Raw genomic sequence first — 13,980 nt, 5'->3', positions numbered from 1 at the left:
TATGGATTGCGATAACAGTTGTATGAGCCCCTAATAAAATGTTTAAAAAACAACAACAAACAAACAAACAAAAAAGATTTACAACCTCAGAAACCCATAGGGGCAGTACTCCCCTTCCCTATTCTGTAGGGTGGCTGAGTGGCAACTGACTAGACAGACAGTAGTGAGTTTGGTTTGTTTTGTTTAGGGACCTTGAATACTCCTAACCAATCAACCACTGCCGAGTCAGTTCCAAGACTGTACATCCGTGTCTCCCAGTGTGGTGATACCGCCCCCTGGCAGGTGCTGGAATGATCCAAGGGGACTGCAAAAGCAGATAGCTACGCTATCCTGGATTATGGGCTACAGTACAAAAACATCAAATTTCTAGGGATGCTGAGTAATCTTTAGTCTAAAAACTGGGTGGTAGGCAATATGTTTGGGAACCTTTCTGAAAATCTTTACAAGAACAGACAACCTCATCTTTCTCCTGTAAAGTGGCTGGTGGGTTTGAACCGGCCTTTCAGTTCGCAGGCCCGCATCTACACCGCCCCCGCCCCCAGCTACCAAGGCTCTTGGAATATTCCCCCTAAACCAAAAACCAAGCCCACTAGTATAAAGTCGATTCCAACTCTTAGTGGCCCTGCCAGGGTTTGCATGTGCAAATCTTCTCCCAAAGAAGACTCCCTGGTCAGCAATAACACAGATGGTCAAAAAGAAAAGTTATAATAAATGTTACTTATCACTCCCTTTCCTAAAGAGCAGGTGGTTTATATGACTCAGCAGATGCTCACATATGAAGGGGCTTCAAAAAAAATCATGGAAAAACTCCATAATCTTTACATTTCCCCAGAAACTTTTTGAAGCCCTTGAGTAAAAGTTCACTAATTGGCTTTTGAAATAAAAGTTTAAAACTGGATAGAAAGGTGAAAACTGGATACAACTCAAAACTTTAAAAAAGTGGATAGAAAGAACCAACAAAATCAACTGCCTGTATCAAATTACTAGTTAAAAAGAAAGTAAAACTTTTGTTTTTCTCAATTCTCATTACTACAAACATAGAATTGGTCTCTCTTTCAGACTAAAGGAAATGAACTGATATTCCAACTTTCAGTCTTCCAGTGACGCCCCCCAAAAGCTTCTCTGGTTGCATGATATTGACTAGTTAATTTAAACTCATCAGCACGGCTACCAGATCCACACCGTTCCATTCTACATGGTCACAGTGTTGCCTCCTGTCCCTCCCCCCTTTGCTTTCTATTCCAATAACCCCAAAAGTGTCACAGCTTCCCACCTTACTGCCTTTGATTCTAACAGTTCCTTGAATGACAGTGTATGAGGGAAGTACACAAAAACAGCAGAATCTAAGAAAGAAATTTTTTTACAAAACCTTATCACCTTCAAAGTATGTTCCATCACACTTAATATATTTGTCAAATCTGCAATTCCATTCTTTTTTAAGATCATTTTATACGGGGTCTATTACAGCTCTTATAATAATTCATATATCAACTGTATCAAACATATTTGTACATAGGTTGCCATCATTATTTTCTAAACATTTACATTCTATTTGAGCCCTTGATATCAGCTCCTTTTTACCCTCCCTCCCACCCTCGTGACCCCGATAAAATGTAAATTATTATTAATTTCACATTTACACCGACCGCTGTCTCCCTTCCCCCATGATTTCTACCCCGCTTCTGTCCCCACCTTCCTCATACCCTCTTGGTATCACATTGCTACTCCCATTTCTGTTCCTGAGGGGTTTACCTGACCTGGATTCCCTGTGTCCTGAGCTCTCATCTCTTATCTGTACCTGTGTACATGCTCCAGCCTAGCCCGAAGTCAAAGGCAGGATTGGGGTCATGATACTGGGGGGTGAGGAAACCTCAAGGAACCAGAGGAATATTGTGTTTCATCGGTGCTATACTGCACACTGGTTGGCTCATCCCTCCTTGTGATCCTTCTTTGAAGGGCTGCTCCATTGTCTACAGATGGGTTTGGGGTCTCTGCTCCAACCCCCCTCATTCTCAACAATATGGCTTTTTGTTTGTTTGTTTTGAGTCTTCTGATGCCTGATACCTGATCCTAGGACACCTCATGATCGCACAGGCTGATGTACTTCTTCTGTGTGGGCTTGATGCTCCTCTGCGAGATGGCCACGTGTTTTACTTCAAGTCTTTAAGACCCCAGGAGCTATATCTTTTGATCCCCAGTCACCATCAGCTTTCTTCACATTTGCTTGTGCATCCATTTTGTCTTTAGCAATTGTGCTGGGAGAGTGAGCATCACAGAATGCCATGTTGTTGACCCTAGCAGCTCTGTGCAGGCACATCGTCCTAAGGGCTTAGTGTGTCGGTACGGAGTCTAAAACCTCTCTCTCTCTTTCCTTCTTGGCTTGCTTCAGTGTGGGCATGGCAGGCCAGTTTAGTGTTGTCCTCTGTAGCTTATACTTCTAGGGATGGGGTCAGTTTGGCTCTGATTGGGTCTGGCCCTATAGTTGCTCCATGTGGCTGCGCTGCCCTCAAGGTTTGGTGTCCCATGGTGGAGTCTGCATGCACACTCCCAATGCTGTGACGACATAACCAACACTCTTCCCCTGGCTGGGTTAGGGCCCTGCTCCCCAGCGCCATCGTTTCTCCCCCTGCAACTCCATTCTTGGAAACATTTTCAAACTCATCTGTTTGGATTGCTGACAGCACCTCCCTCATTTTTTCTTCACCTCTTCTACATCATCATTTCACTCTCCTTTCAAATCCCTCTTCATTAGCCGAAACAAAAAGTCACGTGGAGCGAGGTCAGGTGTGTGGGGCAAGACAGACATGCTATTATTTGCCAAAAACTGACGCACTGAGGTGGCTATGTCAGCACGTGCATTGTCGTGGTGGCAAAATGAGTCCCCCTTCTGCCACAAATCAGGCCTTTTTTGTAGCACACTGTTATGCCATCTTTAAAGAACCTCTAAATAGAAAGCTTGATGAACAGTTTGACCTGATGGAATTAAATCCAAATGCACTACGAGCTGACATGTTCATCTGTTCAGGAAGTTGACGGACATCCAGAACGAGGTTTGTCATCAACTGACATTTCACCTTTTTTGAAATGAGAAAACCATTCATACACTTAAGTTTTTGCCATAGTGCTGTCCTTGTAAGCTATGTTCAACATCACAACAGTTTCTGCAGTATTTTCCCCGATCAGGAAACAAAATTTCACAGCCACACACTCTTCTCTTAAATCCACCATCACAAAATACGGTTTGAGTGAAACTGCTTTTATGAAAAAATTCACTGGGACCACAGAGAACTTTCCCAGGCGACACCACTGGGTGAACTAACTCAGAGTGAGTTGCTCAAGCTCACCTAGAAGGAAATTGCGTACTATGAAAGCTCCGCCTAGTGGAGCTTTTTTCAAGTTGGGGGTGGGGGTGGGGTACCCCTTCATATGTTCCAAACCAAGATGTGAGCAATCTGTGGCCACATTACTTTAGGAGGGTGGCTCTGCGTGCGAATGTTGTAACAAAATCTGGATTGAGGCCCAGTTCTGCCATGTTTCAGCTATGTACATTTCTTTGGACAAGTTAATGAACTTCTTCAAGACTTATAATGTATATAAAACCAAAATGACAACAGCAAAAAGACCTATGCAAGCCTTGCTGTGAGGATTCACTGATACCTCCAAGAACTTAATGGCTGGTACCCCCACAACTCACAGTCTCAGAGTCAGTTCCAATTCATAACAGAGCAGAATTGACTGCTATAGTGCAGAATTAACTGCTCATAGAGTTTCTGAGACTAGAAGCCTTTCTGGCTGCAGAAAGCTTCATCCTTCTCCTTCGGAGTGGGTGGTGGGTTTAAACTGCGGATCTTGCCACTCTCAGCCCGACATTAACCCACTGTGCCACCACAAGGCCTTACACGTGAAAAGTCACAAAATGTGTAATATCACCAACTTCCCTCTCCCAAACCCTTTACACATATAAAATCAACAGTGAAATCGTATTTGCTGGCAGATATGCCTCTCCTGTGAAGACCAGTAATCCCTCAGGGAGGATCAAGTTTTCATCACCTCTGGTATACCGCAGCAAAGTAGTTTTAAAAGATGGCCCCTCTCACATACTCTTCTTACAACATCGATGTTGGCATTCCTCTCAAACATGGGGTCTCTGTCAGGTAGCCAAAAGTTCAGCCAGCTTCTGGGACGGTTTTGACCAAAACAGTGTATTGTTGCTACTATTAGGTGCCAAAGAATTGGTGCCAGCTTTTAACACACCAAAGTACAACAAAATGGAGCACTGCCCTGCCCTGCTCACAATCACTGCCATTTGAACCCACGGTGCAAGCACTGTCCATTCAACTCACTGAGGGTCAGACTCTTTTTCGCTGACTCTACCAAGAATGATATCCTTCTCCAAAGACTGGTTAAATTATATTACACAAAAGTCTCACCACCTAGCTCCTACGGAATATTCCAGCTGCACATCTTCTAAGACAGATCTGTTGCTTCTTCTGACATGGACAATAGTACACAGTTTGTGGTTTTCGGCTTCCGTGCCGGCTGTAAGGAGCCCCGCCGGCCACAGTCACTCTTCTTCCCTAAGCCCATCACGCACACACACCCATTCTTCGTCCGTTGTCCTCATTCACTGTCCTGCTTTCCAGTGCTTATGAGGCAACTGAAATGCTCTGACCTGAGTCAGTCACATCTTTATCCTCAAAGTGACATTGTTAACAGTTTAAAGAGGTGTTTTGCAGCAGGCTAGTCAAATACAGTATGTTGTTTCATTTCTTGACTGCTGCTTCAATGAGTGTTGATTGTGGATTAAAGCAAAATGAAATCCTTAACAATTTCGATCACATTGCTTATTGAGCCAGTTGTGAGGATTTCTGTTTTCTTCTTATTTCTGTTTTCTTTACATTGAGTTGTAATCTATACTGAAAGCTGCCTCAGCAAATGTTTCCAAGTTCGCTTTGCTTTCAGCAAACAAGGTTGCGTCATCTGCATGTCACAGATTAGTAATGAGTCTTCCTCCAATCCTGATGCTTTGTTCTTCCTCAGAGTCCAGCTTCTCATATTATCTCCTCAGCACACAGACTGAATAAGGATGGTGAGAAGCTACAACCTTGGCAAACACCTTTATAATTTTAAACCACACTATTCCCTTCTCAATGCTATCCATAGTGTGTTATCATGCACACAAATGTCTCTGCATAGTCAATAAAGCATAAGGAAACTGCTTTGGGGTGCTCTCCACTTTCAGCCAAGATCCAGCTGATGGCAGCAATGACATCCCTTGTTCCATGTCCTCTTCCAAATGCAGCCAGAATCTCTGGCAGTTCCCTGTCAATATACTGCTGCAAGCATTTAAAAGTTATCTTTAGCAAAATTTTATTTCCAAGTGATAAGATACTGCTTACTAATTGCCACATTCTTTAGGGGCGCCTCTCTTTGGAAAGGGGACAAATATGGATCTCTTCCAGTCAGCTGGCTAGGTCTTCCCAATGTCTTGGCATAGACTACTGAATGCTTCCAGCACTGCATCCGTTTGCTAAAATATTCTAATTGGAATACTGAAAGTTTTAAAACCATGAAAGGTACGAAGGGGTTCAGATCCTTTCACCATACTTATATAACCTTCATGCTTAACTAATAATCTGAGAAGCGGAGGTAAATGAATCAGAACATGGCACCAGGATTGGGAGGAAGACTCTAACAACCTGCAATATACAAATGGTACAACTTTGCTTGCTGAAAATGAGAATTCTTCATGGTGAGGATCAAAGACTACAGCCTTCAGTATGGATTACAACTCAAAGTAAAGAAAACAAAAATCCTCACAAAAAGACTAATAGACAGGATCAGCTAAACAATGAAACCAAAGGAAGTTATCAAGAATTTAATTTTACCTGGATCCAAAATCAATTATTATGGAAGCAGCAATCAAGAAATTAATGCATTGCATTGGGCAAATCTGGTGCACAAGACTTCCTTAAAGGATTAAAGAACACAGATATCACTCTGAGGACCAAGTTCCACCTGACCCGTGGTATTCTCAATCATCTGATATGTATATGAAAGCTGGACGATGAAGGAGAAAAACCAAAGAACTGAAAAGAATCTCAAGTATCCCACGGGCTGCCAGTCTTAGAAAAACGGCGAGGCGTCATTTCACTCACGGTGGGCATGTTATCAATGGAGTCTATTCCCTGAACACCATGCTTGGGAAAGGGTCAGCAAAAATGTGGAAGACCCCAGTGAAACAGACTGGCACAGTCGATGTGACAATCTGCTCAAACATAACAACAATGGTGAGGGCAGTGCAGGACTAACAAAAATCCATTCTTCATGCCTTGGCTTTACTAGCACCTCTTCAGGAACACGTTCCCTGGGTATGGAAACAACAACAATCCACTGCCAGGGAGTCAGTCTGGGCTCAGAACAGAACTGCTCCCTTTCAAAGCTATACATCTTTTTGGAAGCAGGCTGCCTCATCTTTCTTGTGGGCAATGAGGACAAAAAGCATGGATCCTTTTTAGTCTTTCAGTACGCTTTCTTCCTTCCCTTCAAAGCACTTACTACAACTCAGAGTTTTATATTTGTTTTTCTCCATCCGTTAGAATTTAAATCACACGCGATATAGGAGTTAGTCTTGTTCATTGATATCTGCCCAATACCAAGGACAGTGTGTCATATATTATGTGCTCAATAAATACATCTAAAGGATGAATGAGTACAGGAATCCACCCACGATATCAAGTCCATTTCAACTCAGCAACCCCGAGAGAAGAAAGCTTTCCAAAGCTATAAATCTTTCCAGAAGCAGACAGCCTCATCTTTCGCCTGCAGAATGGCTGGTGGTTTTTGGCCTTTACCAAAGGTTGTCTCCAGGGCTCCATCAGTAAATAAATTAAAGGGATGAATAAGTGCAAGAATGGGAAAGTAATATATTCAAGTAGGCTGATTAAGCTAGAATGAAAAACTAAGTAAAGGTGTTCAGGCCCAGTGAGGGAACTCCACTGGTCAGAGGGAAGGTTTGTCGGTATTACAAGAGTATTCAGTCATGATCCCAATTCTACCTTACAAATCTGGCTAGACCAGAGGATGTACACTGGTACAGAGAAGCAGAAACACAGGGAATTCAGGACAGATGATCTCTTCAGGACCAGTGGTGATACCGGGAGGGTGGGAGGAAGGTGGGATAGAAAGGGGGAACTAATTACAAGGATCTACATATACCCCCTCCCTGGGGGACGGATAACAGAAAAGTGGGTGAAGAGACGTCGGACAGTGTGAGACATGACAAAATAATAATAATTTATAAATTATCAAGGGTTCATGAGGGAAGGGGGCGGGGAGGGTGGGGGGATATGAGGAGCTGATACCAAGGACTAAGTAGAAAGCAAATGTTTTGAGAATGAGGGCAATAAATATACAAATGTGCTACACACACACACACACATACACGAGTATTCGGATCGCCAAAGTTAAACGAGGCCGTGCCTACCACACTGAAGGTGATCAGCTTTAGTTAACCACTGTTCTTACCACTAGGTTCTAAACCCGGAGAGAAAAGGAGGCAGAACTAGAGTGAGCTACGTCAGCCAGACTGAGAGCAGGTGGGTGAGGAGTCGTGGAGCACCTCAGCAGGACCAGGCACGGCCAACGCACAACGCAAAAATGATCACGGAACCGAGAACTGGGGCGTCAGGACCGAAACTAGAAAGACAGCAAATTCCTTTCAAGTGGTTCCCAAATCTCTTTAATGGGTGTTTTAAGGAGGGAGCTTTACCTAAGGCCACACACGCCTTAAACAGCTCGCTTCCTGAATCAAGAACTGCGTGCCATGGCTCCCCCCTCTTTCATAGTCCCCCACCAAGCAGTTTTCAAAGAAATGAATGAGTGAACCCGCCAAATTTCGCTCTTGCCGTGGGCAGCCACTCAGAACTGACCTGAGAAAGTACGGCTTGGCGTAGAACTTGAAGTCGCTGCCCTCGAAGTAGACGTCAAATTCCGAGACCCGGGCATAGGGCACGCGAATGGCAATGGTCAGGAAGTCGGGGTCCTGGCTGAGGTCAAAGGCGGGGGTCAGCATCTCCGCGCGCGATGCAGAAGTCCGCGACGGGCACACGTGGCTGCCACCGGCGACTACCACGTTCTCAACTCCCCGAATCCTACACGAATTCTAAACACGCCGCGGTCCGTCCTATTATCACGCCACTTCCGGATCGGAGAGGAAGTGCCTCTGCGTAAGGCGGCAAGGCCCACCTCACGCCGATCCCCATGGAGACGGGACGCTATTAGGAAAGAGGCGGAGCTTCCAGAAGAGCCGGGCCGGGCGAGTGGTGTTGCCGCGCAGGAATTGAACCGCGGATAAATGTTGTCGGAAAACTTGAACAAGTGCCCGCTTTGGAGAGTCATTTTAACAGTATTGGTTCGCAGGGAGCAGAATTCCGTTTGGGTCCCTTCTGCGCCAAGTCCCAGCTATAAAACCTTGGGAAAGTTACATAACTTCTCTATACTTCAGCTATCTCTTCTGGGATGCTGGCCTGTCGTGAGCCTGCCTTATCCTTATAGGACAGGTTGGAACTGTCCCTGTGCGCTCCCAAGACTAACTCTAGGGCAGTGGTTCTCAACCTTCCTCACGCCGCGACCCTCTAATACAGTTCCTCGTGTGGTGGTGACCCCAACCATCAAATTATTTTCGTTGCTACTTCACTGATTTTGCTACTGTTATGAATCGTAATGAATCTGATATGCAGGCTGTATTTTCATTGTTACAAATTGAACATAATTAAAGCATAGTGATGAATAACAATATGTAATTATATATTGTGAAATATTTATTTCTAATGACAAATAAATGAAATTTTGTCTTGAAGCATGGTGTAGCATGGGTACCAGTCTTCATGCCGGGTATCTGCATGTGGGCGGACCCCCCTAGAAACTGATAGAGAAGCGGTGTTTTCCGATGGTCTTAGGCGACCCCTGTGAAGGGGCGGTTTGACCCACAAAGGGGTCGCGACCCACAGGTTGAGAATCACTGCTTTACGGTTTCCCTCAGTGCTCACTTGCCTTGTCAATAATTCTCCTTTGGGCTCCCTTCTCTGTCGTTCTCTGTAAGTTTATCACCTCTTCTGCAACCCTTATTTAATTAGTTTTCTTAATTAAAAAACGTTTATTCCACTCATTCTATTTAGCCTGCACGACAAATTGGGAGGGAAACAGGACTCCAGAGTCAAGCAATCTGTGCTGTACATCTCACAATAATCAGAACTCAGAATTTCTGCTTTTGAGCCACATTACAGCTGCATTGATGAATTTGGATTCTTCTGTATTCTTCACCTTGTCCCTTTTCTCACTTCTGACACTTGAGAAAGGATCCCCTTTCTGTCCTTGTTTCTCTGGGCTGTGTCCCCCTCTTCCATGTGCTTCTCGTACTGTTCCCAGCCGTCTCCCACTTGTCTGGAACATTCTTCTTCCCCACACAAAACTTTTAGCCGGGTCCTCCCTCCCTCTCCTTTTCTAAACCTGTTATTTCCCCATTGGAGCTCTGTGGCACCATGTGCTGGGATGCTTGGAATGCCTACTGCATGCCAGCACTAAACCAAATCCACTCTAATGAATTCATTTACCATGCACCCCATGGCTTGCAGAGACACACCGCGAGTAGTGTGCAATGGAAACGAAACGGAAACTCTGAGCTAAGGTTCTAAATTACTACAGGGTTGACTCCCTTTACTGTTTACCTATTTCATATTCTGAGCTGTTCCTCCTCAGCTCTACCTGCTTTAGACCTTACCAAACCAAACCATTCAGATCTTCAGCTATAATGGGCACTGACTGATAATGAATTGCTGCAAACTTGGAGCTAGTAAGGCCATCAAACGGTCCTTTGAAATAGGCCTTTGGTTAAATCATTCCAAATTAGATTCTCTAGAATCTTTACATCCACATGGGACTTCATTCCTGTAGGTCACATGCATTAATATTTTAAAATTATTAATGCCAGAGAATTAACTGCAACTGGTGCTATGCTATCCACAATGAAACACTAATCAAACCCACTTTACAAACTGGAACTATGCCCTTCAAAGATAATTTATTATGTATTGGGCAACAGACAATATGGTTCACTGATACTGTGATTTATAAGGAATATATATTATATCGGCTACATCACAAAATACTGATAGTTGCAACCACATAAGAGGGAAGGTTTTAAAAAAATACAAACAAGTACCTTTTGCATTGGAGTTGATTCTCACTGATAGCCACCCTAAAAAAAACAAGCTCACTGCCATCAGATCTATGCTGACCTCTCGTGAGCCTTACAGGGCAGGTTAGAACTGTCCCTTGTGGGTCCCCAAGACTGTAACTCTTCACAGGAGTAGAAAGCCTCGTCTTTCTCCTGAGGACTGGTGGTTTCCAACTGCAGCCCAAAGCTTAACCACTTCACCACCAAGGCTCCTGAGCCACCCTATAGCACAGTGCTTCTCAACCGCTTGGGGGTTAAACGACCCTTTCACAGGGGTCGCCCGATTCATACCAGTAGCAAAAATACAGTTTATGAAATAGCAACGAAAATAATTTTATGGTTGGGAGTCAGCATAACATGAGGAATTGTATTGAAGGGTTGTGGCATTAGGAACCCTGCTATAGCACAAAGTAAAACTGCCCCAAAGGCTTTCCAAGGATGTAATCTTTACAGAAGGTTCTCTGGTGGCACCGTGGGTTAAGCATTGGGACTGCTAACCCCAGATCTGTGGTTCAAACCCACCATCCACGTCACTGGAGGAAGAATCAAGCAACCGTTTCCCTAAAGGTTGATGTCTCTGAAACCTTATATAGAGTGGCTGAGGCCAAAGTCCTGCTGCTTTGGAACCCCGCTGCCACAGCTTCCTCCTGCAGAGTGGTTCAAACTAAAACCCCCTGCCCTCCAGTCAACCCCCACTCATAGGCACCCTGCCGGACAGGGTGGAACTGCCCCTGTGGGTTTCCAAGACTGTAACTCTTTATGGGAGTGGAAAGCCTCTTTCTCTCACAGCTAGGGAGTTAAAATCTCCTGGAGTTCACTTAGGCACTGAGTGTTTAACCTTTGCATTTCCAGGATCCCTTTCAAACAATAGTTCTGCTTATTTTCATATTTTCAGTCAGTGTTGAATTGCACATCACAAATTCATTCTTCTTTAAAAAAAAAAAATTACCGACAATGTTAGTTTCCGTTGACGGCTATCCAACTTTGTTCTCTGTCCTGCTTCCCCCAAAATAAGCCCTTTTGCTCTCTCTGCAGGCCTTTTAATAATTAATTACCCATACACTTCTAAATACACTGCAAACTTTATGGTTTCACATGCATAAGTGCATCACTCTATAACTGTAACTTGGAAAGGTGCTTTTATTACATTGGTATGTTTTTGAGGCATAGCTATATTGATTCACAGGTGTGATTAGAGTGCATGTTTCTCACTACAGACACTGCTTTAAAATAAAAACTATTTCAATACTTCATGATAAACACTTTTGGAGGAAAAACAATGACATTTTTGCAAGATTTTTCATCTTTATTTAAGTCCTTCAAAAGATACAGCAACTGTATTTTGTTATTGTTCCATTTCTATCAGGCTTACTTTTGAATAGCCTTTCAGTGTTGTGAAAATGGGATTTAAAAAATATATACAGATAGGATTTTTCCATCACCAACTGTGTGTGTGTGTGTGTGTGTGTGTTATTGTTTGACGTGACCTTGTTGGTCACAAGACTCCAAGTCCATTTCAGTTTCACTCTCCTCCTCTGATGTAAGCCGCTCCCACCACTGTGTAGGTTTGAGGGCTGAGGAATCTGAAAGGCATCACCAACTTACTGGCGACAGAGATGCTCTGTCAAATTAGCCCCTCCTCTGGTCTGACAAACTGATTGTTATCTTCGAGGTTCGAACATTAAATATTAAATATTTAAAAATTAGTTTCTAGAAGCAATTCCAAGTTTGGCCTGATGTGGAAGTTCCATGATTAGAAGTCCTTTCGTGGTGAAATACCCCATGTTTCCAGAAGAGGGCCTGCCAAAGGTGGTATACTCGCGCAGAACAGTTTTAACTTAACCATGGGTTTCTAACTCTAGTTCATTCTCTAACCCGCCTTGTCGGGTTGGTGGCATCTTCCACAGAGCTTAAAGACTGCACCTGAAAGACTGTTATTATATGATTATATTTGGGTACATTGTTTTTTTTTTCAGATTCTTACTCTGTCCATAAAAATAGTTTTTTTTTATAAGGGGAATCAACTCTATATTTCCCATATCTCTATTTAATGTAGTATTACAACATTTCCATCTGATTCTATTTTCTGTTACAAGAATTTTAACCAATACTTACCTGGCAGGGGAGATACCATGATCACGAAGGTGGTTTTCCCATGGCGAGGCTTATCTGCTGCACTCCAGATGTGCTGACCCCGGCAATTTCCCCAAATGTGGAAAACTCGACTGCATCATTTGTGGTAGTGGGACTGTGTTCATGCGCTCTCCTTAACAACCTTCCCCAAAAAACCCCCAAAGCAAGTATTTTAACCAGAGGTGGCCCTTCTTATTCATTAGGATTGGTGAGCGAAGTAATGATTCAGTTTAAGAAAAAATAAAGAAAGCTAATAGTAGAAGCATCAATATAAATGACAGAACTATAATAAAAATATAGAATTAGATACAAACTACACAACACATTTTGAATCATGAAGGAAATTATTTTATATAACAATAGTAAATACTAAACACCTTGAGAGTATTGCAATTCCAAGCCATAAATAAACTTTTTCTAAGAAGGCTTGGCCAAATTAATGGATAATGACAGATAAGTTCAGAACTGTAGAAGAGGCTTAAGGGGTGATCCTATCAGAATGTAGACTCGGCCAACAAATCTGACAGTGGGAATCACTCCGATGTCTTCTTTCCCACACACACATTTTGCTGTGGTTTGGATAAACGTTTACAGAGCACATTAGTTTCCCACTCAACAAATTATACATGTTTTATTTTATGATATTAGTTGCAAGCCCCTCAATTTAACAACTTTCTTCCCAGTTCCTCCCACAGTTCCTCATTTCTTTTGTCCTTCTCGCCTGCTTTTTCCTGCCTCCTGAACTTTGTTTTAGGGCAAAAATTGCCCCTTTTTGCCTTAGATCCTAGCTCATTCTGAGGTGCTCATTCCTCATGGCATCAATGTCCACGGTCCAACCTGTCTGTTGTTTGTCTCCAAGGTGACCTCTCGGGGGTGAGCTCAGTTCCAGATTTGAAAGGTGTCCAAGGGCTAGAGTCTCAGGGGTTCCTCTCGCTTCCATCACACTGATAAGTCTGGTTCCCATGTCTCTTAAGTCCCCTCCCATTTAAGTTCATCGATCTTGAGTAGTGACGATGGTTAGCATGTCCACGGCTAACTGAAAGGCTGGAGATTCTGGGCTACGTCCGAAGAAGGACTTGACAACCACGTTCTGAAAATTCAGTCACCAAAATCCCTGTGGAGCACAGTTCACTCTCGACACACCCGGGGGCACCGTGAATCAGAGTCCAGTCAATGGCAGCTGACACTGGAATACGTAAGGATGGCGTCCGGTTCGTTTCTGAACAAAATTGAGTACAACCAGAATGTTCCTTAGCAACAAGGATGGCAAGATTTCATTTCACATACTTTGGACGTGTTATCAAAAGGGACCAGTCACCAGAGAAGGACATCGTTCTTGGTTGAGTCAGCAAAAAAGAAGATGACCGAACAGAACAGCCTGACACCACAACTACAAAACGGAGCGCAAACACAGCAAGGTGTGCAAGAACGCGCAGGGCAGACAGAGTTGTGTGCTTCTGCGCAGCGGCTGCTACGACTCCACAGCACCCAATCATGACAACAAGATTTTAAAAATGCTTGCCCTCATCCTTCAACCCATTCAGTGCGGGCTGCTAGAATGAAACTTTTCTGAAAGAACAGGGTGGCACAGTGGGTGAGGCACTGTGCTG

At 43.6% G+C, this 13,980-nt stretch overlaps 1 protein-coding gene and 1 non-coding gene across 3 annotated transcripts in view; one reads left to right on the top strand and one right to left on the bottom strand.

The window, feature by feature from the left end:
* The window catches only part of SHQ1 (SHQ1, H/ACA ribonucleoprotein assembly factor), a 146,153-nt gene extending 138,003 nt beyond the window's left edge, over positions 1-8,150 (bottom strand). Inside the window, exon 1 of one of the 2 annotated variants that reach the window (XM_004702562.2) lies at positions 7,932-8,150. In XM_004702562.2, the coding sequence (XP_004702619.1) occupies positions 7,932-8,074 (143 nt within the window). In that variant the 5' untranslated portion in view covers positions 8,075-8,150. The remainder of the gene's footprint in view (positions 1-7,931) is intronic. The other variant, XM_045289892.1, reaches the window with a different exon arrangement.
* Positions 8,151-12,344: 4,194 nt separating this feature from the next.
* On the top strand, positions 12,345-12,507 carry LOC115869617. Its single transcript, XR_004046284.1, has one exon. It is a non-coding gene; the product is annotated as a U1 spliceosomal RNA (small nuclear RNA).
* Positions 12,508-13,980: the final 1,473 nt, after the last annotated feature.

This window comes from Echinops telfairi, unplaced genomic scaffold (assembly GCF_000313985.2).
Source record: "Echinops telfairi isolate 266 unplaced genomic scaffold, ASM31398v2 ScPeMD7_31;HRSCAF=116, whole genome shotgun sequence".
In the NCBI taxonomy this organism is placed as follows: domain Eukaryota; kingdom Metazoa; phylum Chordata; class Mammalia; order Afrosoricida; family Tenrecidae; genus Echinops; species Echinops telfairi.
This window is presented reverse-complemented; position numbering and strand designations above follow the sequence as displayed.